This window comes from Oncorhynchus nerka, linkage group LG18, assembly GCF_034236695.1.
Source record: "Oncorhynchus nerka isolate Pitt River linkage group LG18, Oner_Uvic_2.0, whole genome shotgun sequence".
NCBI lineage: Eukaryota > Metazoa > Chordata > Actinopteri > Salmoniformes > Salmonidae > Oncorhynchus > Oncorhynchus nerka.
Window position 1 is genome coordinate 31,367,442 of NC_088413.1, and position 27,869 is coordinate 31,395,310.

Consider the following 27,869-nt stretch of genomic DNA (forward strand, 5'->3'; position numbering starts at 1 on the left):
TTGGAACATTGCTGTGGGACTTGCTTCCATTCAGCCACAAGAGCATTAGTGAGGTCGGGCACTGATGTTGGGTGATTAGGCCTGGCTCGCAGTCAGTTTTCTAATTCCTCACAAAGGCTTTAATATGGGGTTGAGGTCAGGACTCTGTGCTGGCCAGTCAAGTTCTTCCACACCGATCTCGATAAACCATTTCTGTATGGACCTCGCTGTGTGCACTTCGGGCATTGTCATGCTGAAACAGGAAAGGGCCTTCCCCAAACTGTTGCCACAAAGTTGGAAGCACAGAGTCGTCTACAATGTCATTGTATGCTGTAGAGTTAAGATTTCCCTTCACTGGAACTAGCCTGAACTGTGAAAAACAGCCCCAGACAGCCCCTTTAGTGGCAATCTAGTCAGAAGTTGGGATCAAAGAACCTTGAAAGATCCATATAAATGGGGGGGGGGAGAATTTCTTCAGGCAAGAAAATAGCCTTGACAAAATCCTTCCCCCCTTCTTATTTCCTTAATTTTGTGGCTAGAGTCAAATACTTTCTGTGGCACATATCAGAGTCAAATACTTTCTATATAACAAACTTCACGTCAGGATAGGCAACCGAAATGAATAATTAATGTATGTGTGTTATATTAAACAGAGGAGGGAGTAAAATGTAGGAAAGCAATAAACATTTCAGAACCACTACTAGTTGAATAAGACATGGGAGAGATGACGAACATTACTAGTGCCTCCCCCGCTATAAATCCGACATCAAGGTCACCCAAATTGAGGTTTACATTGAAGGTACCATCCACGAAAGTGAATCTTAATCGAACCTAACCTTCATGGATAAAAATATAAAACCATGGAAGTGAGATAGTCATTATGTATAATGCACTTTGTAATATTCATGTCATACCAGTGCATTGGTATATTTTTATGTAACCAACACACCGCACCAATTTAAGCTAGCTAATTAGCAATAGCATCCTTTTGCACGTGAGCTAGCTAATTGCTTACAATGAGGGAATCTTATTTAGACAAATTTGACTACTTGAGCAGTAAGCCTAGGTTTACATGTAATCGATTTGATCGTTGATTTTCTGTGTTTCTTCAATGTATGATTTGTGTTTTGCTGGCTCTAAATGTGTATCGTTGATGCCGACGGCCATTCCCTAAGTTACACATAGCGAGTCTACACAGCCTACACATAGTATATACAGTGATGAAATGAAATGCCTATTGCTTTATTTCATGCCTTTCTAATTATCGTGCATTTTATGTCTATGCTTATTTTCTTTGATGTACAGAGTGGAGGGCGAGTCCCAAAATGAAAAAATGCAGCAGCAGTCAACTTCATCACTGCCCCTTCTGCACATATAAAGCTGAGCAATATATGGCCAACAACCACATCAAAGGCCATGCTTCAGTGAGGCGTAGAGGTACTATTTAATTATTTGTTTATTGAATATATTTGACATTCACGTTTTTTTGCCTTATTTTTTCAATTACATCAGTGTATTTAATTAAATTGTATAACTTGTTACTTTACTGTTATTCTTCTCTTTCAGAGTTAACAATCATAAAGTGTGGCTTCAGTTGTGGAAATGCGACTGTCAGGGGGGAGTATTTAGGCACAACACCGGAAACAGACAAGTAAACGGAAGTGAACAAGGCTAAGAACAACTTCCACGTTAGCGGTTTTATTTAGACGTTTTAACATCCTGGAACTTAAAATCGGATTAATTGAACTGTACATCATCACCCCGTGTAGTGTTTAGTTCGAGTTTGAGACAGGACTTATTTGATAGCTAACTAGCTAACAATGGCTAACTGTATGATTTTTCACACTCAAATAGCCTCCATCATGGAGGTTCTAGCGAATGCAGCCGTGGCAGAGATCTGTAAACTCGTAGACGACGACTATGCAGTGTTTCGTTTGGAAATAACTCAAAGCCAGAAAGAAAACAGGGCATTGCGGAGGAAACTACTGGAATCGAAGGTGGCACGGGAGCGCGCAGAAAGGACAACGCGAGAGCGCGTCCTCGCCAGTCGTCCCAGTAGTGTCAAGATTGTCGAACGATACAGAGGAATGGCAAGAGGTACATTTAACCGAAGGACGAGGATGCATGGCCTGTCGCGTTCATATCGTAGTGCCTGTCACCTCGTTCACCAATGCAGATATGTTCAGATGTGTTACCCAGAATTATGTCTGTATATTGTATATAGAACAAGTAGAATCTGACAGTCGCTTTAAAAACAAAAAACAATTGAACAAAACAAATGTAGGGATCTGGCAGTTCTTGGGCGATGGTCTTCCACAGCTTTGATGATAGGCAGTTCAGAAAGGTATTATCTTGAGAGGGAGCATACAGTGCACTCGGAAAGTATTCAGAACCCTTGACTTTTTCCACATTTTGTTACATGACAGCCTTATTTTAAAATTGATTAAATTAACCTTTTTCCTCAATCTACACACACTACCCCATAATGACAAAGCGAAAACAGGTTTTTAATATTTTTTTCAAATGTTAAAAAAATATAACAGAAATACCTTATTTACTTAAGTATTCAGACCCTTTTCTATGAGACTCGAAATTAAGCTCAGGTGCTTCCTGTTTCTAGTGTTCATCCTTGAGATGTTTCAATTTGATTGGAGTCTATCTGTGGTAAATTCAATTGATTGGACATGATTTGGAAAGGCACACACTTGTCTATATAAGGTCCTACATTTGACAGTGCATGTCAGAGAAAAAAACAAGCCGTGAGGTCGAAGGAATTGTCCGTAGAGCCCTGAGACAGGATTGCGTCAAGGCACCGATCTGAGGAAGGGTACCCAAAAAAAAATCTGCAGCATTGAAGGTTCCAAGAACACAGTGGCCTCCATCATTCTTAATGGAAGAAGTTTAGAAACACCAAGGCTCTTCCTAGAGCTGGCTGCCCGGCCAAACTGGGCAATCGGGGGAGAAGGGCTTGGTCAGGGAAGTGACCAAAAACTCAATGGTCACTCTGACAGAGCACCAGAGTTCCTCTGTGGAGATGGGAGGACCTCCCAGAAGGACAACCATCTCTGCAGCACTCCACAAATCAGGCCTTTATGGTAGAGTGGCCAAACGGATGCCACTCCTCAGTAAAAGGCACATGACAGCCCACTTGGAGTTTTCCAACAGGCACCTAAAGTCTCTCAGACCATGAGAAACAAGATTCTCTGGTCTGATGAAACCAAGATTGAACTCTTCATCCTGAATGCCAAGTGTTGCATCTGGAGGAAACATGGCACCCTCCCTACAGTGATGCATGGTGGTGGCAGTATCATGCTGTGGGGATGTTTTTCAGCGGCAGGGACTGGGAGACTAGCCAGGAGAGGGAAAGATGAACAGAGCAAAGTACAAAGAGATCCTTGATGAAAACATGCTCCGGAGTGTTCAGGACCTCCGACTGCGGCAATGGTTCACCTTCCAACAGGACAATGACCCTAAGCACACAGCCAAAACAACGCAGGAGTTGCATCGGGACAATGTCCTTGAGTGGCCCAGCCAGAGCCCAGACTTAAACCCATTCAAACATCTCTGGAGAAACCTGAAAATATCTGGGCAGCGACACTCCCCATCCAACCTGACAGATCTTGAGAGGATCTGCAGAGAAAAATGGGAGAAGCTCCCCAAATACAGGTGTGCCAAGCTTGTAGCATCATACCCAAGAAGACGCTAGGCTGTAATCACTGCCAAAAGCTGCTTCAACAAAGTACTGAGTAAAGGGTCTGAATGTGTATGTTAATGTGACAGCAGTTATTTTAAAAACATTTCTAAAAACCTGTTTTGTCTTTGTCATTATGGGGTATTGTGTGTAGATTGATGAGGGGAAAAAACAAATGAATACATTTTAGAATAATGCTGTAACGTAACAAAATGTGGAAACAGTCAAGGGGTCTGAATACTTTCTGAATTCAGTACAGCCAGCGTGGTAGAGACAATACAATATTTACTGAGATCTCTACATAGGATGGTCCAAGTCAGTTTTAGATAGAACACCTGCCTGTGGGGAAAACAACCTATGGTTACCTACATTGCCTTCAGAAAGTATTCATACCCCTTGATTATTCCACATTTTGTCGTGTTACAGGCGGAATTCAAAATGGATTCAAAATATTTTTCTCTCAACCATCTACACACAATACCCCGTAATGATAAAGTTGTAACATGTTATTTGAAATTTGTTGCAAATTTGTTGATAATGAAATACAGAAATGTCTAAGTTACATAAGTATTCACACCACTGAGTCACCTTTTAGAACTGTGAATCTTTGAGTAAGTCTCTAAGAGCTTTCCATGCCTGTATTGTGCAACATTTGCCCATTATTCTTTTCAAAATTCTTCAAGCTCTGTCAAATTGGTAGTTGATCATTGCTAGACCTCCCTTTTTTAGGTCTTGCCATAGATTTTCTAGTAGATTGAAATCAAAACTGTAACTCGGCCACTCAGGAACATTCACTGTGTTCTTGGTATGCAACTCCAGTGTAGATTTGGCCTTGTGTTTTCGGTTATTGTCCTGCTGAATGGTGAATTAGTCTCCCAGTGTCTGCTGGAAAGCAGACTGAACCAGGTTGTCCTCTAGGATTTTGCCTGTGCTTAGCTCCATTCCGTTTATTTTTTATCCTGAAAAACTCCCCAGCCCTTAATGATTACAAGCATACCCGTAACATGATGCAGCCACCACTATGTTTGAAAATATGGAGAGTGGAACTCAGTAATGTGTTGTTGGATTTGTCCCAAACATAACACTTTGTATTGAGGACAAAAAGTTAATCGCTTTGCCATTTAATTTGCACTATTACTTTAGTGCCTTGTTGCAAACAGGATGCATGTTTTTGAATATTGTTATTCTGTACAGGCTTCCTTCTTTTCACTCTGTCTATTAGGTTAGTATTGTGGACTAAATACAATGTTTTTCATCCATCCTCAGTTCTCTCGTCACAACCATTAAACGCTGTAACTGTTTTAAAGTCACCATTGGCCTCATGGTGAAATCCCTGAGCGGTTTCTTTCCTCCGGCAACTGACTTAGGAAGGATACCTGTATCTTTAAAGTGGCTGGGTGTTTTGATGCGCCATCCAAAGTATAATGAATACCTTTACCATGCTCAAAGAGATATTCAAAGTCTGCTTTTTTAAATGTTTTACCTATCTACCAATAGGTGCCCTTTGCGAGGCATTGGAAAACCTCCCTGGTCTTTGTGGTTGAATCTGTGTTTGAAATCCACTGCTTGCCATAACAAAGGGGTTGAATACATTAAACTCAAGACATTTCAGCTTTTAAATTGAAATAATTTGTTTTAAAAAAATAATGAAAAACAATTCCAATTTAACACTATGGGGAACTGAGCACTGTGTGTAGGCCAGTGACTAAAAAACATACATGTAATCAATTTTAAATACTGTAGGCTGTAACACAAAATGTGAAAAAGGAGTGTGAATGCTTGCTTAAGGCTCTTGTAGGTTACCCCATTGGCTCACAGAAAAAACTTGATCCTTTTCAAACAATTTTCTTGTCTGCTGTTTTAGTAAATTACAAAACTACATTTAAGAAAAATGCATTTTTAACATTGCCTGCTTCAGAGAGAGAGAGTCCGGTGAACAGGTCAGGGTTCCAAAGCCGCAGGCAGAACAGTTGAAACTGGAGCAGAAGCACAACCAGGTGGACTGGGGACAGCAAGGAGTTCAGGCCAGGTAGTCCTGAGGCATGGTCCCAGGGTTCAGGTCCTCCGAGAGGCAGAGAGAGAGAATTAGTGGGAGCAAACTTCAATTCACACAGGACACCGGATAAGACAGGAGAAATACTACAGACATAACAGACTGACCCTAGTCGCCCGACACAAACAGTTGCAGCATAAATACGATACCCCCAGACAGGGCCAACCAGGCAGGATATAACCCCACCCACTTTGCCAAAGCACAGCCCCCACACTCCTACAGGGACATCTTCAAACCACCAACTTACTACCCCGAGACAAGGCTGAGTATAGCCCGCGAAGATCTCTCCCAAGGCATGAATCCGAGGGGTGCGCCAAACCCGGACAGGAAGATCAAGTCAGTGACTCAACCTACTTAAGTGACACACCCCTCCTAGGGACGGAATGGAAGACTACCAGTATGCCAGTGACTCAGACCCCGTAATAGGGTTAGAGCCAGAGAATCCCGGTGGAGAGGGGGGAACCGGCCAGGCAGAGACAGCAAGTGCGGTTTGTTGCTCCAATGCCTTTCTATTCACCTTCACACCCCTGGGCCAGACTACACTCAATCATAGGACCTACTAAAGAGATGAGTCTTCAATAAAGACTTAAAGGTCGAGACCGAGTCTGCGTCTCTCACATGCATAGGCAGACCATTCCATAAAAATGGAGCTCTATAGGAGAAAGCCCTGCCTCCAGCTGTTTGCTTAGAAATTATAAGAACAATAAGGAGGCCTTCATCTTGTGACCATAGCATACGTGTAGGTATGTACGGCAGGACCAAATCGAAGACATAGGTAGGAGCAAGCCCATGTAATGCTTTGTAGGTTAGCAGTAAAACCTTGAAATCAGCCCTAGCCTTAACAAGAAGCCAATGTAGAGAGGCTAGCACTGGAGTAATACGATCAAATATTTTGGTTCTAGTCAAGATTCTAGCAGCCGTATTTAGCACTAACTGAAGTTTATATAGTGCTTTATCCAGGTAGCCGGAAAGTAGAGCATTGCAGTAGTCTAATCTAGAAGTGACAGAAGCATGGATTCACTTTCCTGCATCATTTTTGGACTGAAAGTTTCTTATTTTTGCAATGTTACGTAGATGAAAAAAAACTGTCATTGAAATAGTCTTGATATGTTCGTCAAAAGAGAGATCAGGGTACAGAGTAATGCAGAAGACCTTCACAGTTTTATTTAAGACGACTGTACAACCATCAAGATTGTCAGATCCAACAGAAGATCTCTCTGTTTCTTGGGACCTAGAACTAGCATGTCTGTTTTGTCCGAGTTTTGCCTCCATCCACTTCCTTATGTCTGAAACAGGTTTCCAGGGAGGGCAATTTTGGGGCTTCACCATGTTTCTTCAAAATGTACAGCTGTGTATCGTCCTCATAGCAGTGAAAGTTAACATCATGTTTCCGAATGACATCACCAAGAGATAAAATATATAGTGAAAACAATAGTGGTCCTAAAACGGAACCTTGAGGAACACCGAAACTTACAGTTGATTTGTCAGAGGACAAACCATCCACAGAGACAAACTGATATCTTTCCGACAGATAAGATCTAAACCAGGTCAGAACTCGTCCATGTAGACCAATTTGGGTATCCAATCTTTCCAAAAGAATGTCATGATTGATGGTGTCAAAAGCAGCACTAAGGTCTAGGAGCACGAGGACAGATGCAGAGCCTTGGTCTAACGCCATTAAAAGTTAATTTACCACCTTCCCGAGTGAAGTCTCAGTGCTATGATGGGGTCTGAAACCAGACTGAAGTGTTTGTCTTCAGGAAGGAAGTAAGTTGCCGCGCAACATCTTTTTCTTACATTTTTGAGAGGAATGGGAGATTCAATATAGGCCGATTAGTTTTTAAAATATTTTCTTGGTTAAATTTGTTTTTTTTAAAGAGAGGCTTTATTACTGCCACTTTTAGTGAGTTTGGTACACATCCGGTGGATAGGAATCCCTTTGTTATGTTCAACGTAGGAGGGCCAAGCACAGGAAGCAGCTCTTTCAGTAGTATAGTTGGAATAGGGTCCAGTATTCAGCTTGAAGGTTTAGAGGCCATTACTATTTTCATGAATGTGCCAAGAGATATAGAATTAAAGAACTTGAGTGTCTCCTTTGGTCCTAGGTCCTGGCAGTGTTGTGCAGACTCAGGACAACTGAACTTGGGCGAAATACTCAGATTTAAAGAGGAGTCCGTAATTTGCTTTCTAATGATCATGATCTTTTTGTCAATGAAGTTAGTGTATTTATTACTGCTGAAGTGAAAGCCATCCTCTCTTGGGAAATGTTTTTTAGTTAGCTTTGCGACAGTATAATTTGTTTGGGGAGGGATTGTTCTTATTCTCCTCAATTAAGTTGGGAAAATAGGATGATCGAGCAGTATTGAGGGCTCTTCGATATTGTATGGTACTGTCTTTCCAAGCTGTCTTTCCAAGATTTCCAGTGTGGTGTAGCGCCATTTCCGTTCCAATTTTCTGGAATCTTGCTTCAGGGCTCGGTTATTTTCTGTATACCTGGAAGCAAGTTTCTTATGACAAATGTTTTGTTTTTAGGGGTGCGACTGCATCTAGGGTATTATGCAAGGTTAAATTTAGTTCCTCAGTTAGGTGGTTAACCGATTGTTGTACTCCGATGTCCTTGGGTAGGTGGAGGGAGTTTGGAAGGGCATCTAGGAATCTTTGGGTTATCCGAGAATTTATAGCACTGCTTTTGATGATACTTGGTTGGGGTCTGAGCAGATTATTTGTTGCGATTGGAAACGTAATAAAATGGTGGTCCGATAGTCCAGGATTATGAGGAAAACCATTAAGATCCACAATATTTATTCCACGGGACAAAACTAGGTCCAGAGTATGACTGTGGCAGTGAGTAGTTCCGGAAACATCTTGGGCAAAACCCCACTGAGTCGATGATGGCTCCGAAAGCCTTTTGGAGAGGTGGGTCTGTGGAGTTTTCTGTGTGAATATTAAAGTCACCAAAAATTAGAATATTATCTGCCATGACTACAAGGTCCGATAGGAATTCAGGGAACACTGTATATGTCCCAGGAAAACAGTAGCTATAAAACGTAGGAGTAGGCTGCATAGATTTCATGACTAGAAGCTCAAAATATGTGAACTTAGTCGTTTTTTAAATTGAATTTGAAATGCGCAGGGGATTTGGTCACTAGTGTAACCAGGAGGAGAGGCCTCTTCACACAGTAAATTCATCAGGCTTAAGCCATGTTTCAGTCAGGCCAATCACATCAAGATTATGATCAGTGATTAGTTTATTGACTATAACTGCCTTGGAAGGGAGGAATCTAACATTAAGTAAACCTATTTTGTGATCTCACAATCTCTATCAATAATGACAGGAATGGAGGAGGTCTTTATTCCAGTGAGATTGCTTATGCGAACACCGCCATGTTTAGTTTTGCCCAATCTAGATCGAGGCACAGACACGCCCTCAATGGGGATAGCTGAGCTGACAACACTGACTGTGCTAGTGGCAGACTCCACTAAGCTGGCAGGCTGGCTAACAGCCTGCTGCCTGGCCTGTACCCTATCTCATTGTGGAGCTAGAGGAGTTAGAGCCCTGTCTATGTTCATAGATAAGATGAGAGCACCCCTCCAGCTAGGATTGAGATCGTGACTCCTGAGCAGGCCAGGCATGGTCCTGTTTAAGGGTGAGTCCCAGAAAGAGGGACAATTATCTACAAATTCTATCTTTTGGGAGGGGCCGAAAACAGTTTTCAACCAGCGATTGAGATGTGATAGTCTGTTGTAGAGCTCATCACTCCCCCTAACTGGGAGGGGGGCAGAGACAATTACTCGATGCCGGCACATCTTGCCCAAGATGGCATAGCAGTTCAGATGTCTTTTGTCCTCGTCGTGTCGTGTATATATATATATTTACAACTTTTTTCACATACATTTTATTTTTATTTTCCATCAACTCATCTTCAATACACTCCTGCAAGCCGCCTCACCAATTTATATTTATAAATAAGTATTATTTACCTCAAATCTGCAATCCTCCAAGAAGCTAGCCAGAAGCTAGCCAGAAACTCCAAGAAGCTAGCCAGAAACTAGCCAGAAGCTAGCCAGGAGCTAGCCAGAAGCTAATCAGAAGCTAGTTAGCTTCTTTACTGGCAACTTGTTAGTATTCAGCTAACCACGGTTTGTGGTCATCAGCTATCCTTTAGCTCGAAAATCTATTGCCAGTTTTGTACGGCGCAGTGCGGCTCGGAACGGAACATACCGGACCAATTTTTCACTCCATGTCCCTGGATTTCAACTGCTCTCTGGACATTCACTCCCGGATCTCACAGCTAGCTGGCTGCTATCCGTGTGTCTATCTGCTTTCGTCGATTCCGGAGCAAACATCAATTATTCCGGAGCTAGCCAGCTCTGTCAATCACTCCTGAGCTCCGTCAATCACTCCTGGGCTGCAGTCACCTATCCGGACCCGTTTTACTGCCTACGCGGAGCCCCACCGGGCCTTCACAACTGGACTGCCGACGTTATCTACCCGAAGGAGATCCGGCTGGCTCCTCCGTCGCGACGTTACCTGAACGCCCATCTGCGGCCTGCTAACCGTTAGCTGTCTTACCGGCTGCTCTCAGAATAGACAATCGGACAATTTATTTATTTTTTATTATGTTTCTTCTTGGGCCTCTATAACTATATCTATTGTTTTTATTTATTTTTGTTGTTGTGTGATTTGGACTAATCCCCTCTACCACACGGAACCCCACTAATCTACTGACGGAATGCAAGAGGTGGCTAACAACAGACCTCCATCCTATGCTAGCTTGCTACCGATGTCCTGGCTAGCTGTCTAAATCGCCGTGACCCCCAAACCAACCTCTCCACTCCCTGGACCCTTTTGATCACTCGACTAAGGATGCCTCTCCTTAATGTCAATATGTCTTGTCCATTGCTGTTCTGGTTAGTGTTTATTGGCTTATTTCACTGTAGAGCCTCTAGTCCTGCTCACTATACCTTATCCAACTTATTAGTTCCACCACCCACACATGCAATGACATCTCCTGGTTTCAATGATGTTTCTAGAGACAATATCTCTCTCTTCATCACTCAATACCTAGGTTTACCTCCACTGTATTCACATCCTACCATACCTTTGTCTGTACATTATACCTTGATGCTATTTTATCGCCCCCAGAAACCTCCTTTTACTCTCCGTTCCAGACGTTCTAGACGACCAATTCTTATTGCTTTTAGCCGTACCCTTATTCTTCTCCTCCTATGTTCCTCTGGCGATGTAGAGGTGAATCCAGGCCCTGCAGTGCCTAGCTCCACTCCTATTCCCCAGGCGCTCTCTTTTGATGACTTCTGTAACCGTAATAGCCTTGGTTTCATGCATGTTAACATTAGAAGCCTCCTCCCTAAGTTTGTTCTATTCACTGCTTTAGCACACTCTGCCAACCTGGATGTTCTAGCTGTGTCTGAATCCTAGCTTAGGAAGACCATCAAAAATTCTGAAATTTTAATTCCAAACTACAACATTTTCAGACAAGATAGAACTGCCAAAGGGGGCGGTGTTGCAATCTACTGCAAAGATAGCCTGCAGAGTTCTGTCCTACTATCCAGGTCTGTACCCAAACAATTTGAACTTCTACTTTTAAAAATCCACCTCTCTAAAAACAAGTCTCACCGTTGCCGCCTGCTATAGACCACCCTCTGCCCCCAGCTGTGCTCTGGACACCATATGTGAACTGATTGCCCCCCATCTATCTTCAGAGCTCGTGCTGCTAGGCGACCTAAACTGGAACATGCTTAACACCCCAGCCATCCTACAATCTAAACTTGATGCCCTCAATCTCACACAAATTATCAATGAACCTACCAGGTACCCCCCCAAAGCCTTAAACACGGGCACCCTCATAGATATCATCCTAACCAACTTCCCCTCTAAATACACCTCTGCTGTCTTCAACCAAGATCTCAGCGATCACTGCCTCATTGCCTGCATCCGTAATGGGTCAGCGGTCAAACGACCTCCACTCATCACTGTAAAACGCTCCCTGAAACACTTCAGCGAGCAGGCCTTTCTAATCGACCTGGCCGGGGTATCCTGGAAGGATATTGATCTCATCCCGTCAGTAGAGGATGCCTGGATATTTTTTTAAATGCCTTCCTAACAATCTTAAATAAACATGCCCCATTCAAGAAATTTAGAACCAGGAACAGATATAGCCCTTGGTTCTCCCCAGACCTGACAGCCCTTAACCAACACAAAAACATCCTATGGCGTTCTGCATTAGCATCGAACAGCCCCCGTGATATGCAGCTGTTCAGGGACGCTAGAAACCGTTATACACAGGCAGTTAGAAAAGCCAAGGCTAGCTTTTTCAAGCAGAAATTTGCTTCCTGCAACACTAACTCAAAAAAGTTCTGGGACACTGTAAAGTCCATGGAGAATAAGAACACCTCCCAGCTGCCCACTGCACTGAAGATAGGAAACACTGTCACCACTGATAAATCCACCATAATTGAGAATTTCAATAAGCATTTTTCTACGGCTGGCCATGCTTTCCACCTGGCTACTCCTACCCCGGTCAACAGCACTGCACCCCCAACAGCAACTCGCCCAAGCCTTCCCCATTTCTCCTTCTCCCAAATCCATTCAGCTGAAGTTCTGAAAGAGCTGAAAAATCTGGACCCCTACAAATCAGCCGGGCTAGACAATCTGGACCCTTTCTTTCTAAAATTATCTGCCGAAATTGTTGCCACCCCTATTACTAGCCTGTTCAACCTCTCTTTCGTGTCGTCTGAGATTCCCAAAGATTGGAAAGCAGCTGCGGTCATCCCCTCTTCAAAGGGGGGGACACTCTTGACCCAAACTGCTACAGACCTATATCTATCCTACCATGCCTTTCTAAGGTCTTTGAAAGCCAAGTCAACAAACAGATTACCGACCATTTCGAATCTCACCATACCTTCTCTGCTATGCAATCTGGTTTCAGAGCTGGTCATGGGTGCACCTCAGCCACGCTCAAGGTCCTAAACGATATCTTAACCGCCATCGATAAGAAACATTACTGTGCAGCCGTATTCATTGATCTGGCCAAGGCTTTCGACTCTGTCAACCACCACATCCTCATCGGCAGACTTGACAGCCTTGGTTTCTCAAATGATTGCCTCGCCTGGTTCACCAACTACTTCTCTGATAGAGTTCAGTGTGTCAAATCGGAGGGTCTGCTGTCCGGACCTCTGGCAGTCTCTATGGGGTGCCACAGGGTTCAATTCTTGAACGACTCTCTTCTCTGTATACATCAATGAGGTCGCTCTTGCTGCTGGTGAGTCTCTGATCCACCTCTACGCAGACGACACCATTCTGTATACTTCCGGCCCTTCTTTGGACACTGTGTTAACAACCCTCCAGGCAAGCTTCAATGCCATACAACTCTCCTTCCGTGGCCTCCAATTGCTCTTAAATACAAGTAAAACTAAATGCATGCTCTTCAACCGATCGCTACCTGCACCTACCCGCCTGTCCAACATCACTACTCTGGACGGCTCTGACTTAGAATACGTGGACAACTACAAATACTTAGGTGTCTGGTTAGACTGTAAACTCTCCTTCCAGACCCATATAAAACATCTCCAATCCAAAGTTAAATCTAGAATTGGCTTCCTATTTCGCAACAAAGCATCCTTCACTCATGCTGCCAAACATACCCTTGTAAAATTGACCATCCTACCAATCCTCGACTTTGGCGATGTCATTTACAAAATAGCCTCCAATACCCTCAATCCGTTTTGTCACCAAAGCCCCATATACTACCCACCATTGCGACCTGTACGCTCTCGTTGGCTGGCCCTCGCTTCATACTCGTCGCCAAACCCACTGGCTCCATGTCATCTACAAGACCCTGCTAGGTAAAGTCCCCCCTTATCTCAGCTCGCTGGTCACCATAGCATCTCCCACCTGTAGCACACGCTCCAGCAGGTATATCTCTCTAGTCACCCCCAAAACCAATTCTTTCTTTGGCCGCCTCTCCTTCCAGTTCTCTGCTGCCAATGACTGGAACGAACTACAAAAATCTCTTAAATTGGAAACACTTATCTCCCTCACTAGCTTTAAGCACCAACTGTCAGAGCATCTTACAGATTACCTATAATTTAGCCCAAACAACTACCTCTTTCCCAACTGTATTTAATTTATTTATTTATTTTGCTCCTTTGCACCCCATTATTTTTATTTCTACTTTGCACATTCTTCCATTGCAAAACTACCATTCCAGTGTTTTACTTGCTATATTGTATTTACTTCGCCACCATGGCCTTTTTTGCCTTTACCTCCCTTCTCACCTAATTTGCTCACATTGTATATAGACTTGTTTTTTTACTGTATTATTGACTGTATGTTTGTTTTACTCCATGTGTAACTCTGTGTCGTTGTATGTGTCGAACTGCTTTGCTTTATCTTGGCCAGGTCGCAATTGTAAATGAGAACTTGTTCTCAACTTGCCTACCTGGTTAAATAAAGGTGAAATAAAAATAAAAATAAAAAACATCTTTCTAGCTGATTTACACACGGAAGCTATGTTGCACTTGGTGACCTCTGACTGTTTCATCCTAACATCGTTGGTGCCGAGGTGGATAACAATATCCCTATACTCGCCAGTTTTAGCCTTAGCCAACACCATCTTAAGATTAGCATTTACGTCTGTAGCCCTGCCCCCTGGTAAACAGTGTATGATCTCTGGGTGATTCTTTTTAAGTCTAACACGGAACACAAACCGGCTGCGCGCGCCATCGTACATAAATGTATTTTGTCCCCCCACACCAAACGCGATCATGACAGGCAGGTTAAAATATCAAAACAAACTCTGAACCAATTATATTAATTTGGGGACAGGTCGAAAAGCATTAAACATTTATGGCAATTTAGTTAGCTAGCTTGCACTTGCTAGCTAATTTGTCCTTTTTAGCTAGCTTGCTGTTGCTAGCTAATTTGTCCTGGGATATAAACATTGAGTTGTTATTTTTCCTGAAATGCACAAGGTCCTCTACTCCGCCAATTAATCCACACATAAAACCAGTCAACCGAATCGTTTCTAGTCATCTCTCCTCCTTCCAGGCTTTTTCTTCTCTTGACTTTATATTGCAATTGGGAACTTTCATAAATCAGGTGCATTACTGCCACTGGCCTTGTTCATCTTTCAGTCACCCACGTGGGTATAACCAATAAGGAGATGGCACGTGGGTACCTGCTTCTATAAACCAATGAGGAGATGGGAGAGGCAGGACTTGCAGTCGATCTGTGTCAGAAAAAGAACTGACTTCTATTTTAGCCCTTGGCAACGCAGACGCTCGTTGGCGTGCGGGGGCAGTGTGGGTGCAATAATTGAATTACAGATTTCTAAATGTATTTTGCACCGCAAGCGGTGTAGTCAGCCTGTAATCCTGCAGGTAATGGTCAGAGCTAGTGGTGGGATGTTTTGGCGGCTCCGACGCCGTAACAGGTGGAGGAGAGACCTGAGAAGGCTCTGGCTTCTTGCTTAATGGGGAGAACCGGTTGAAAGTTTCACTCGGCTGAATGAGCGACACCAGTTGAGCATTTCGACAGCATTTGCTTCCAGAAGCCAAGAGAAAACTGTCCGGCTGCGGCGACTGTGCGAGAGGATTTATACTACTAGCTGTACTTTTTGGTGGCACCAACGCTGTTTCATCTTTTCCAACACTGAAATTACCCATGCTTAACGATTGCGTCTGAAGCTGGACTCAACATAAGGCGATAGTTCTCCTGTATATTATGAATAAAGCGACTGCAATTAGATGGCATAATGTTAATGTTGCTACTTAGCTTCGGCTGGTGGAGGTCCTGTAGAATAATGTCCAGATAAAGCGTACGAGATTAAAAACGTTGAGCAAGGGGAAAAATAAAAATATAAAACGGTTGTTAAAAATGTAGAGTTTGCAACAAACCGCTCAGCAGCACGTAAACATTACACGTTTTCCACACGCTTAGCTACGTGTAAGCTACTTGAGCACCTGGTCCCCACATTTCCCACGCCGAGTTGCCTAAAGCCACAGGGCTCTTCTTGCAGGCTATATTTCCCTACGTGGCAGCAATGCGATCCGTAGATCAGGGTTTTTGACCTGGTTAGCAGTGGCGGTTCTAGACCATTTCATCTGGAGGGGCCAAGCTGTACCAGTTGTACTGTTAGAGGGACCAGTTACATTAGACGTTATTGTTGTCATATCATTTTCCTCACTGCATTGCAGGCATTAGCAGGCAAAAGACCATGTTCATAATCATTCAACAATTTATTAGCATTTTCTGTCTAATAACAGATGTAAAAAAGGAATGATAGCAACACATTTTTATGTAACAATTATTTCTTACTCCACATTTAGGGGGGCCACAAGGGGGTCCAAAATTGTTGTCACAGGGCCCCCCTGCCCCCTCCCCAGAACCACTAGTGTTGGTTACATGTGCATTGAACAACACAGCAGCTTTTCAGGCATGTTTTGTTATTTCTGTATGACCACGATGTCTATTTTACAATAAAGGTGAACGGGAAAGAATATTTGTTTTCCAACATTTGTGGGCGTGGTCGAGGGAAATTCCTTATTACGTATAATATCGACCCTGAGTATACCTCACAGCGCCATGGAAACCACGGAGCAGTATGTATGCAGTAGCTTCCGTGATTAGATTACTTACTTACTTAGTTAGCTAGCTATCTTGTAGTCTGGTTGCCGTCTCTGTTCAGCTACTTAATTCCACTCATTGTACTCCAAAGATGTGACAAGGAGTGTAATGTTAGGTAAAACGTCTGGTACGCAGACTAGCTCTCTTGCACAAAGAAACAATATCATATTCTAACCAGATTCTTGATTTACTGCATTACTTACTGCATTATTTACTAAATGAAAACAATATGATGCATGGATCATAATACATCAAGTGTTACCTTACATCCTTGCCTATTGTAGACTTGGTCAGTAGTGTACAATATACCGTTGACAGTGCTTGACTTAACTAGGTACTAGGACTCATTTTGGGTGCCGGTACAGTTTATATTTAGGTGCAGGATCTCCACAATACTTTTGAACTAATATTCTATAAGAGGAACAGGAGTTGAAGCAGTAGAACATTTGAAGCAGTAGAAAATGTAATGTGCTGGTACTCGGCTCCAGTGAGCTCCTGCACAAGTCCAGCACTGACATTGAACATTGACAGTAGCTAACCTAACCACAGCTTTCCCCCAATCACACTCTCAGGTGAAGGACATCTCACTGGAGGCCACAGGAGCTTTGTGAAGCCAGTGGGACACAATACTTGGAGAGATGACCAACCAATCACTGTTGATGAGGGGAGTGGAACCTCAACCCAGCAAGTTATCGTGACAGAGGTTAGTGTAATAGTGTTGCATAAAAAATGTGTTACTTTGTAAATCAAATGTGTCCGTTTATTTCAGAACGCTCCCCTCAGCGATTCACTTGCTTACATATATCCTCATTTATCTGCCATAGGTGAGCTTTGTGAGACTTCACATTGTTATCCAATTCAACTAATGTAATGGTAATAACCTCCTCTCTTCTTGTCAGTCTGCAGATGCAGAGGCTGAAGATCCCGGTGTCAAGCTAGAGAGGTCTGAAGGAGAGGAGGACCCATGGCACAGCAGAGACATCCAAACTGGAACGGCTGAAGCGCCCCATGTAAACAGAAAAGACCCAACCGCCCCAGCACAGCCAAGGACCCGACGCAGCATCACGGAGGTCAGTGGAATGTTGAACGCCGTCCTCAAGTCAGAGACAGACACCAAGACTTTAACTGTAACACACAGTCTCTTACACACAGGATGTGACCACAGATCAGATCCAGAGAGACTGGGGCTGGGGAGACTGGGCTGTCCTCCTGCTCCCGGCTCAGAGTACTTACCAGTATTTCAACAGAGCCAGAGAACGGTTAATTCCAGTGGGGATGGTAACTCGTTAGACACTAGTGGTGATGATTCATCTTGTTCTTACGCTACAGAGATGGACCCTGGCAACATATCCTTGGGTTTAGAGACACAAACTCATCTGTCCAGAGGGGACTGGAACCGGTACAGTAGCAGTGTATACTCTGAAGGGTGCCTAGATAAGAAAGGGGAGGGTCTGGTTGTAGATGAAGTGACCATGAAAGTGGAGGGCGACGTTGAGTCAAATCAAATCAAATCAAACGTTCCTCCCACATGGAATGCAAATAGTCACCTAGTAGACAGACACTCACAGGGCAGAGATTTCTTAAATTACAGGGGAAGCTTAGAGACAAATCCAAATGTCACGACCCACTCCCCTTTACACACGTTCAGGGATCATGACCAAGTGTCTACGTCGATGGGGCCTTCCGATTTACACAGCCGTGTCCTTTTCGATCAGGTATTGAATTCAAACGACAGGGCTAAAGCCCAGACTCGGGGAGGGGTAACCACATCAGGCAATAGCAAAGAGAAACGGTTCCTCTGCATGTTCTGTAACAAAGGCTTCAGCTGCCTCCAGAAGGTGGAGGTCCACCAGAGGATCCACACAGGGGTGAAACCCTTCAGCTGTACCCAGTGTCACATGCGCTTCTCCCAGGCTGGCACCCTGAAGAGGCACCAGAGGGTCCACACAGGGGTGAAACCCTTCAGCTGTACCCAGTGTAACATGCGCTTCGCCCAGGCTGGTGACCTGAAGAGGCACCAAAGGGTCCACACAGGGGAGAAACCCTACAGCTGCCCCCAGTGTGAGAAGAGATTTACCCGCCAGCACCAGCTGAAGATGCACATGAAGGTCCACACGGGAGAGAGGCCATTCGCCTGTACGCATTGTGGGAAGAGATTCTCAGATAGGAGCTACCTCAGGATACACCAGCAGAAAAAACATTCCACTCAATAGCTTCAGACGTTTAGATGTATTAAATATAAAGATTCATTTTCATTGTTGTCAGCAGAAAGGACCCACAGATGCATTTGGAATAATGCGAGTAGCAGATTTCAGTGTTGAATATTCCTGGGTAGAATATTGCATCCAGACATGTGATATATATTTTAGGCATATTTGTGCCGAAAAAGTCTGTTACATATTGTGTTTGTACTGTGTAGGCCAGGGATGGGCAGCATTGATGGGTGTGGGAGCCACACAAAAAATCGCCCTAGCCTTTTGGGGGCCCTAAGCTATATTTTGCGAGTAAAGCATTTTAGCAAAGAAAAAAAAAATCCTGCAATTCTACACATTTTGTCATGGGGCATAGAGAAAATGTTGCAATTTTTAAGCAAGTTTTCTGCAATTCTACACATTTTTGCCATGAGGTGGATAGAAGATTTTTAATGATTTTTAATTTTTTAATGTAATTTTATGCAATTCTACGCATGATCATGAGGGCCCTCAGGTCAGTAATTAAATCATGAATGCTACAAGTTTGGAAATAATATGCATTTTGCCAGAGGGTGGAAACAACTGCTTGCAGTTTTTTATATGATATCTAACGATCAATTGGTTGCCCCCTGTCAGTAATTCGGCCATGATTACTACAAGTTTAGATAGCTTGGGGGGGGGGGGGGTTAATCCATAGACAAAAGGGTTGCCCATCCCTGGTGTAGACTATATGTGACGCGCTCTATAATAATCAGTCGGAAGTAGCAATTACTAATTTGCATATAAATTGTGTTTTTGTCGAAATTGAGATTTTTTGCTATTTGGGGGTTTCATCTGGTTTTAACAAAACAATGTCTTTGCTTTCATCATCTGTATGTGTTATTGCCAAATTCAGTATGAATATAGTTTTTAATCCTTTAAACGTAGGATGAAACGTAGCACTTTCCAATCCGTTTGGTGGATGCTAGCTTGTAACACATCAGGCTTTTGAGGCACTAGCTTATCTGCACTATCAAAATCCTCATCTATTCCGAAATCATGAATGAATTACAAACTAGCTAGCTCACTATATAGCTTAAATCAAGCTACAATAAGCTATTCAATCGGATGATTTTCCTGTTTTCCCAATCAAAGCTACTGTAGTGTATCATCCGCGGGAAAAGGCTACACTCTCTCGCTCATAAAGACCCACCATACATAGTTACACTGTCACTACTGCCTACACCGTAGCTAGTTAGCTTTGCTTTCAACTGCACTGATGGATTTCCGGGAGAGAAAAATCGCAAGATTTTTAAATAGTAATGTTGTGCTGGGAGCTGGTTCAGACGATCAGTGGCATCAACTTATTGCCGACTACTTTTTGACCCTGCGCCACAGAGCAATGACATAAGCGACTCAGACAAGCTCACTGAAGTCGAGGCCGAGCACCTTGAGGAGGCAACCGAGGAAGACCACCTGTGCACCTGTTAATGGTGAATCGATCAATGACGGCGCTTCAGTCGGTCGAGGGGAAATATGTCAGTGGTGCTGGGCAAGAAATTGAAAAGGATTGCGAGTTCAGGTGAACGTGCAAGGCCAATAAAGGGAAGCTGTGATATTTGGTTTTTACCCCCGAGGAGATGGTCAAGAGATGTGACCAGATGAATTAGCTAACTCACCAATGGTAAGTGCTTGCCATTCAAGTAGTAGTCAAGTTTATGTGGGTGTGTAATGTGTGCATGTTTTCTGTGCCTGTCTATCTGTTCGTGTGTTTGGGTGTGATAAGGCACACGTAGACTGACTAGCTAACTGTTCATGTATTAAAGCCAACTGTGTGTGTGTGTGTGTGTGTGTGAATGTGTGGCTTTGGGGGGAGAGAGTGAAGTGGGGGATGTGTAGCCCATGCAACCTAGCTATGTAGATAGTAACTTATGGGACCTGTGTGTGTTGTGGGTGCTGGTATTTGTTCTAAAGACAGGTTACATAAAGCCATGAAATGGCAATCTATAAAGTTATGACATTTATTTATATCGAATCTGACCCATTTACACTACTAATAAAAGTGTGTGTGATTCACGCATGCATTTCGATCTGTACAGGTTGCGTAGTTTGTTTTCTTGAACATGTTTATATCACTTTAAAATGTATTGGCTAGAATAGATGACGACAATGACTGAATGTTAAAAAATAGTATATTGTTAGTTGTCTTATTTTTCAGATGAAAAACATCTAGTGCTCATTGGCAAGATCTCTGGTTCCATGAACCTCTGCAAGGAAATGGTTATCTCGAACCGGAACTAACAAAACGAAAACATCAGAGGACATATTTCTTTGAGCAAATCTGCAGAGAAACATTCAAGTTCCGACACGCGTAAGTTTTCATTTGAGTAATACAACCTGATGTCCTCTGTTCTTATTGGGGCTGCAACAGTATTAACAAGTTCATGAGATATTTAAGAAAAAATGAGTAGTAGGCTAAATCATGAATAGAAATAAAACAGCTGAGAATACATTGTGCCTTTCAGCACATTTTAACAGGCATGTTTAAAAATGTCAGAATTTCTACAAAAAGCTGACTGCAGTGATAAAGTTCTATAGTTCTATGGATCGTGATAAGGCTCCAAGGAAAAAAGAGGTGTGGTGGTCATCTCGCCAGAAAACAGGTGCTGTCCTACGAGGACACTCAGTGAATTGTCCACTATGTCAACAACTTCACCAATATCCACGCGGTGCCGCTCCCAGGACAGATCCCTGGATTTAAGAAGTCAGACATCCTGATGCTACTGACATTTTGAGACCAAAGTCCTGTGTGTGGCGCTAGTACAAAAACGTTCATGCGTGATCATGGTGAGTGTTTTCCTAAATCTCTATACTTATATTTGTACCAAACGCTCGTCAGCTCAAGCCAGTGACAAAGACTCTAGCCAAAGCCCACACGAATCGGATCCAAAGAGACAGTCGGACCTTACTCTCTGGTGACGCAGTGGTGTAGTCAGATTTTCTTTAACGTTTCTCATTTTAGTTGTTGCTTAGAGACCAGGACTTACTCTGACCATTTTTAGCTCATTCTGTTGCTTGTACACTACATTACCAAAAGTATGTGGACACCTGCTCGTTAAACATCTCATTCTAAAACCATGGGCATTAATATGGAGTTTGTCCCCCCTTTGCTGCTATAACAGCCTCCACTCTTCTGGGAAGGCTTTCCACTAGATGTTGGAACATTGCTGTGGGGACTTGCTTCCATTCAGCCACAAGAGCGTTAGTGAGGTCGGGCACTGATGTTAGACGATTAGGCCTGGCTCGCAGTCTGCGTTGTAATTCATCCCAAAGGTGTTTTGATGGGGTTGAGGTCAGGGCTCTGTGCAAACCAGTCAAGTTCTTCCACACTAATCTCGACAAACCATTTCTATATGGACCTCGCTTTGTGCAGGGGGGCATTGTCATGCTGAAATAGGAAAGTTGTAAGCACAGAATCATCTAGAATGTAATTGTATGCTGTAGCATTAAGATTTTCTTTCACTAGAACTAAGGGGCCTAGTCCAAACCATGAAACACAGCCCCAGACCATTATTCCTTCTCCACCAAACTTTACAGTTGGCACTATGCATTGGGGCAGGTAGCATTCTCCTGGCATCCGCCAAACCCAGATTCTTCCGTTGGACTGCCAGATGGTGAAGTGTGATTCATCACTCCAGAGAACGTGTTTCCACTGCTCCAGAGTCCAATGGCGCCGTGCTTTACACCACTCCAGCCGACGCTTAGTGTTGCGCATGGTGATCTTAGGCTTGTGTGCGGCTGCTCTGCGGCTGCTCGGCCATGAAAACCCATTTCATGAAGCTCCCAACAAACAGTTCTTGTGCTGACGTTGCTTCCAGAGGCAGTTTGGAACTCAGTAGTAAGTTCTGCAACTGAGGACAGACGATTTGAGCTTCTCATTCTTTGAGCTCGTGTGGCCTCCCACTTCGCGGGTGAGCCGCTGTTGCTCCTAGACGTTTCCACTTCACAATAACGGCACTTACAGTTGACAGGGGCAGCTCTAGCAGGGCATAAATTGTACGAACTGACTTGTTGGAAATGTGGCATCCTATGACCGGGCCATATTGAAAGTTACTGAGCTCTTCAGTAAGGCCATTCTACTGCCAATGTTTGTCGATGGAGATTGCATGGCTGTGCGCTCTATTTTATACACCTGTCAGAAACGGGTGTGGCTGAAATAGCTAAATTCAGTCATTTGAAGGGGTGTCCACATTCTTTTGTATACATAGTTTATGTGTACAATTGTGTGTGTGTGTGTGTGTGTGTGTGTGTGTGTGTGTGTGTGTGTGTGTGTAAGTGAAAAAGAAGAGCATGGGCACTGGTCAATGGATTTCATGTATTGTTTTGTAATTAAGTAAATAGTTGTTGTTCATTATTTGAATAAATGTCTTAAAAGTAATTGCAAACGTTAACTGCGTTTTTCTCAAAAACATGATTTGGTGATACTCTGCATGTAATGGCACGTAACTTTCTTGTAATTTGGAGTAGAGTGATCATGATGGTCTCGGTAGAAAGCTAACATTCTCCTTTTTCCAGCACTGTGTTTTGGGGTCAATGTGACTGATTATGATAAAGCGAGTCACATATCATGTTCACAAATGCCTACTTCATTATTTCCATTTAACTACTTCATTATTTTCCCAAAACACTTTTAATGAGAAAATGAATGCAGTTCATCAAGTTCATGGCGATTTTAAATATAAATATATAATAAAATGTATGTGATTTTCATATGGTGTATTGAACACTTGTTTATGTTTAATAAAACAATTGGACTTTTCATTCTAAGACTTTCATTGAGACTCTTTAATATACATCACATCTGATCTCACCCTATTCTGCATACACCAGACAGCACTTTATTACCAAAATACACTTACTAAATATACCTACACAAACCCAAACACTAACAAACACCTACTGTACATGTCAAAATAGTTTAGTCAGGTTTGTCTGATGATGACTTTTGACTTATCATCATTATTTATTTATTTTGACCCACAACATCATATTTATGTCCACCATGATGGGTTTAACAACAATTAAGTCATTCTGTAACTACAGTATAGGACTCAAACGTGGTGGGGATGGGTAAAGACTCCATGTCAAAAGTGTGTTTATTATCTTTGTGTACATACCTGAGGGAGTGTTTGTCTGTGTAATCTGTATCACCTGTCTCTTCCAGGAGGAGGGTCTGGAGGTGCTGCTGGTGAAGGAGGAGGGGTGTGAGGAGGGTCTGGGGAACCCTGAGGGGACCATGGTTATGGAAAACAACCAAACAACACCTCCTCCTGAACCCACAGAGGAACCAACTAAGCAGCACAGGACCAGACACAGTCTCACTGAGGTGAGCCCACTGTATGGTATTAGGTCAGAACCCGTATCCAAAAAGTATCTTAGAGTATGAGTGCTGCTAGGTTCCGCCTTTTAAATCATAATGAGTAAGACTACATAACAGGGATGCAAACTAGTCACCTTTCGTCGAAAATCGCCGTTTTGAATCGTGTAGATACGATGAGAGAAGTTTTTTTGTGGGGGGACTTGGATCACAACTGGCTGCAAGCGAACGAGTGATGCGCGTTTGGAGAAATACTGTCGGAATCCAAGGCTCAGCCAATTGTTCACATAACAACAGAATGCAGCACGCGACTGAAGAGAGAAGAGACAATCAACCTGCTAGTTACAGCATCGGCTCTGGAAGGACAGTTGTAGGTTGCAACGGCAGTTTGCCAGTTAACTCACAGCAGCGCTTCCCGTGAACGATAACGAAGAGGTAGGTGAGAAGCCTGGCCACGGAGACGGGGATGAGAAGGTGATGAAGCGTACATCATGAGCAGTAACCGAAAAACAACTGGCATTTGGAAAGTTTGAGGCGAGGGAGAAAGTGGTGGAACAAGTATTAGCATTGTTAAGTATCGAATTCTCCGTTAGCTAGCCAGAGAGCTGTTGAGCAACATTAGCCAACTTTGATGATCAAATAATTTAGTGTATTGTATGAAAATTAGCTGGCTAATAAAGTCAGACACCTAGCTATCTAAAGTTACAACATCAGATGAGCTAACGTTAGTAACCTAAATAATTCGCTATAGTATTAACTGATTATACGACTCCTTGCGGTTCCTCAAGTTATAACGCGTTAGTTGGATCGAATTCTCCGTTAGCTAGCCAGAGAGCTGTTGAGCAACATTAGCCAACTTTGATGATCAAATCATTTAGTGTATTGTATGAAAATTAGCTGGCTAATAAAGTCAGACAGCTAGCTATCTAACGTTACAAAATCAGATGAGCTAACGTTAGTAACCTAAATAATTCGCTATAGTATTAACTGATTATACGACTCCTTGCGGTTCCTCAAGTTATAACGCGTTAGTTGCGTACTGGACCCTGGCAATTTGTGTGAAATGTTAACGAACTAACTACTATATGTGAACTAATGTTTACCCTCTACAGTATGTGGTTCATTTTCAGAATGAGAGAGTTAGGTTAACATGAGGCGTTGCTTGTTAAACAAGTGGGTTCGGGGATGAAGTGTAGCTAGAGCTGGGCCTGGTTTATGCTGGATGCCAATAGAGGTGAAAGAAACGCCACACACGTTCCCTCCCGCCAGGTGTACTCTGCCTGGCCCAGGTCTTGATTAATTTTGTTTTTAAGTGTGGGACTATGCCTTTGATTTAGCAAATCATTAAATAGTGTCAAGTAATCAAATCGACTAACACATTTGCATAGTATTCATAGCAATCCCTCATTGCCCAATCAGATGCGCCATAGCAGGGTGCTCATATCAGATTTCTTGATCCAACATCCTCTCACTCTGTATCTCTTACAGTCAGTAGACATGGAGGATGGGAAGATTGATCTGCTGGTAGTCAAAGAGGAGAGAATAGAAGACATATCCGAGAGCACTGACCTGCTGAGTGGACTAAAGATGGGGGAGCAAGGTAAGAGAGAAATACATATAGCCTACATACAGTAATAGATCTTCAATGGGATAGTGATGCACCTGGCTATGATTTTTTTCCATAACTCCATATGTCGAGTTCTCTGCCATGTTTATGAAGTCTATTTTGTAACCTCTTCCCGCAGGTGGTTGGCTAGAGGCTAACAGAGGAGTCTGGGTGTCCATCTTGGATTCCAAGACCGGTGTAGCCAAGATCCCAGGGGACGACATCACTGAGCAGGCCAGGACCAGATGCAACATAGTGGAGGTCAGCGGATGGGACAGCGTCCTCAATTCTGGGCTGGGGAACAACACTGTTAACCACAACCAGAAACAGACAGTGGAACACAAAACAACAGCTGAACTTAGTCTCCATGACAACAGACTGGCTGAGACCAGGGCGAGACGTAGATTAGGTCTGCGAGGGCGGGGAGGTGTCTGTATTCAGCTGGAGAGAACAGACACAGAGTTGGTTAGCGATGCTCCTTCCTGCTCCTATAGTTGTGATTCAGAGAGGCTGATGGTGCCTCAGGTTAACCCCCTAACAGGTGCTGCCTTCAACCCGCCTTCTATAGGATCTATCAACTGGAACATGGACCCTGAGACAACACAGACACTCCCTGGCCTTCGTCCTCCTCACACTTTCCTAATGTTAAACCAGACCTCAGACAATGCCAGTGCCTCAACACGAAATGGCTACGCAAGCCCATTGACAAATGAAAGTGGTAGTAATGCTATCAGCAGATCCAGTGGCAAAGAGAAGCGCTTCCTGTGTTCGTTCTGTGGGAAAGCCTTCAGTTTCCCCAAACAGGTGGAGATCCACCAGAGGATGCACACGGGGGAGAAACCGTTCAGCTGCCATCTGTGCCGGGCTAGTTTCTCCCACTCGTCCAGCCTGAAAAGGCACCAGATGGTCCACACAGGGGTGAAACCCTTCAGCTGTACCCAGTGTAACATGCGCTTCGCCCAGGCTGGTGACCTGAAGAGGCACCAGAGGGTCCACACAGGGGAGAAACCCTTCAGCTGCCCCCAGTGTGAGAAGAGGTTCACCCGTCAGAATCAGCTGAAGATGCACCTGAAGGTCCACACAGGAGAAAGGCCATTTTCCAATACGCACTGCAGGAAGAGGTTCTCAGAGAGGAGCTACCTCAGGATACACCAGCAGAAAAACCATTCCACTCTATAACATTGAAAGTAACCATTCCACTGGATAGCATCTGATGTGTTGATCAAACCTTGCAATAAAGACAAATATGAATTTTCATTGTTGTCAGCAGAAAAGACCCACAGATGCAGATTTCAGTGTTGAATATTCTTTGGGAGAATATTTCATCCAGACATTGTGTGACATATATGCCTAAAAAGCCTGCATAGTGTTTATTGTGTAGGCTATGTGATTTTCACAAATACCTATTTCATTACTTCCATTCAACTACCCCCCCCCCCCCCCCTGGGGCGGCAGGGTAGCCTAGTGGTTAGCGCGTTGGACTAGTAACTGGAAGGTTGCAAGTTCAAACCCCCGAGCTGACAAGGTACAAATCTGTCGTTCTGCCCCTGAACAGGCAGTTAACCCACTGTTCCTAGGCCGTCATTGAAAATAAGAATTTGTTCTTAACTGACTTGCCTAGTTAAATAAAGGTAAAATAAATAAAAAATAATACACTTTTAATGAGAAAGTGAATGCAGTTTATCAAGTTCATGCAGTTTTAGTTGAGATGTGGGGTTTTCATATGGTCTTTTTAAAACTGGTTTATGTTTAATAAACACTGACTTTTCAGTCTGACTTTTATTGACACTCCCTGAAGACACAGTGTACAAAACATTATGACCACCTGCTCTGTCCATGACAGACTGACCAGGTGAAAGCTATGATCCCTTATTGATGTCACCTGTTAAATCCACTTCAATTAGTACAGATGAAGGGGAGGAGACCGGGTAAAGATTAATTTTTAAGCCTTGAAACAATTGAGACATGGATTGTGTATATGTGCCATTCAGAGGGTGAATGTGCAAGATAAAATATTTAAATGTGTTTGTACAAGTTATGGTAGTAGATGAAGCATTGAGCATTTCCAGCCAGTTGTGTCCAAAATAGGTTCATTACTCGAGGCTTTGATTAACACAGTGTACACTAGTGGCACCTGCTGATGAAAAGCATTTAGAACAGCCAAATTATTATAGATGACGTCGCACAGGGTAGCCTTTTTGTCTTCTACAGAAGCCAATACCAAACCAATCAGGTGGCTAATCGGCAAAACGAAACGTTTCGGACGTCATTGATCACGTGCATCTGATAAAATTATACAAGCATCGACACACTGCTTCAAAGTAAACTGCTAAGCGATTTCGAC

The 27,869-nt window shown here is 43.3% G+C and overlaps 1 protein-coding gene across 2 annotated transcripts; it reads left to right on the top strand.

Annotated features, from left to right (window-relative positions):
* Window positions 1-1,623: 1,623 nt before the first annotated feature.
* LOC115121035 (neurotrophin receptor-interacting factor homolog) lies at window positions 1,624-27,295 on the top strand. Of its 2 annotated transcripts, XM_065003949.1 has the most exons (6): window positions 1,624-2,076; window positions 16,944-17,074; window positions 17,271-17,441; window positions 23,767-23,928; window positions 25,408-25,519; window positions 25,665-27,295. In XM_065003949.1, exons 1-6 carry the CDS (start codon window positions 1,800-1,802, stop codon window positions 26,702-26,704), a joined length of 1,893 nt encoding a protein of 630 aa, XP_064860021.1. In that variant the 5' UTR covers window positions 1,624-1,799; the 3' UTR covers window positions 26,705-27,295. The 2 variants fall into 2 exon arrangements, 1 of the variants encoding a protein (XP_064860021.1); XR_010459697.1 differs by lacking the exons at window positions 23,767-23,928; window positions 25,408-25,519; window positions 25,665-27,295 and adding an exon at window positions 20,761-23,369 and having other exon boundaries at window positions 17,271-20,226.
* Window positions 27,296-27,869: the final 574 nt, after the last annotated feature.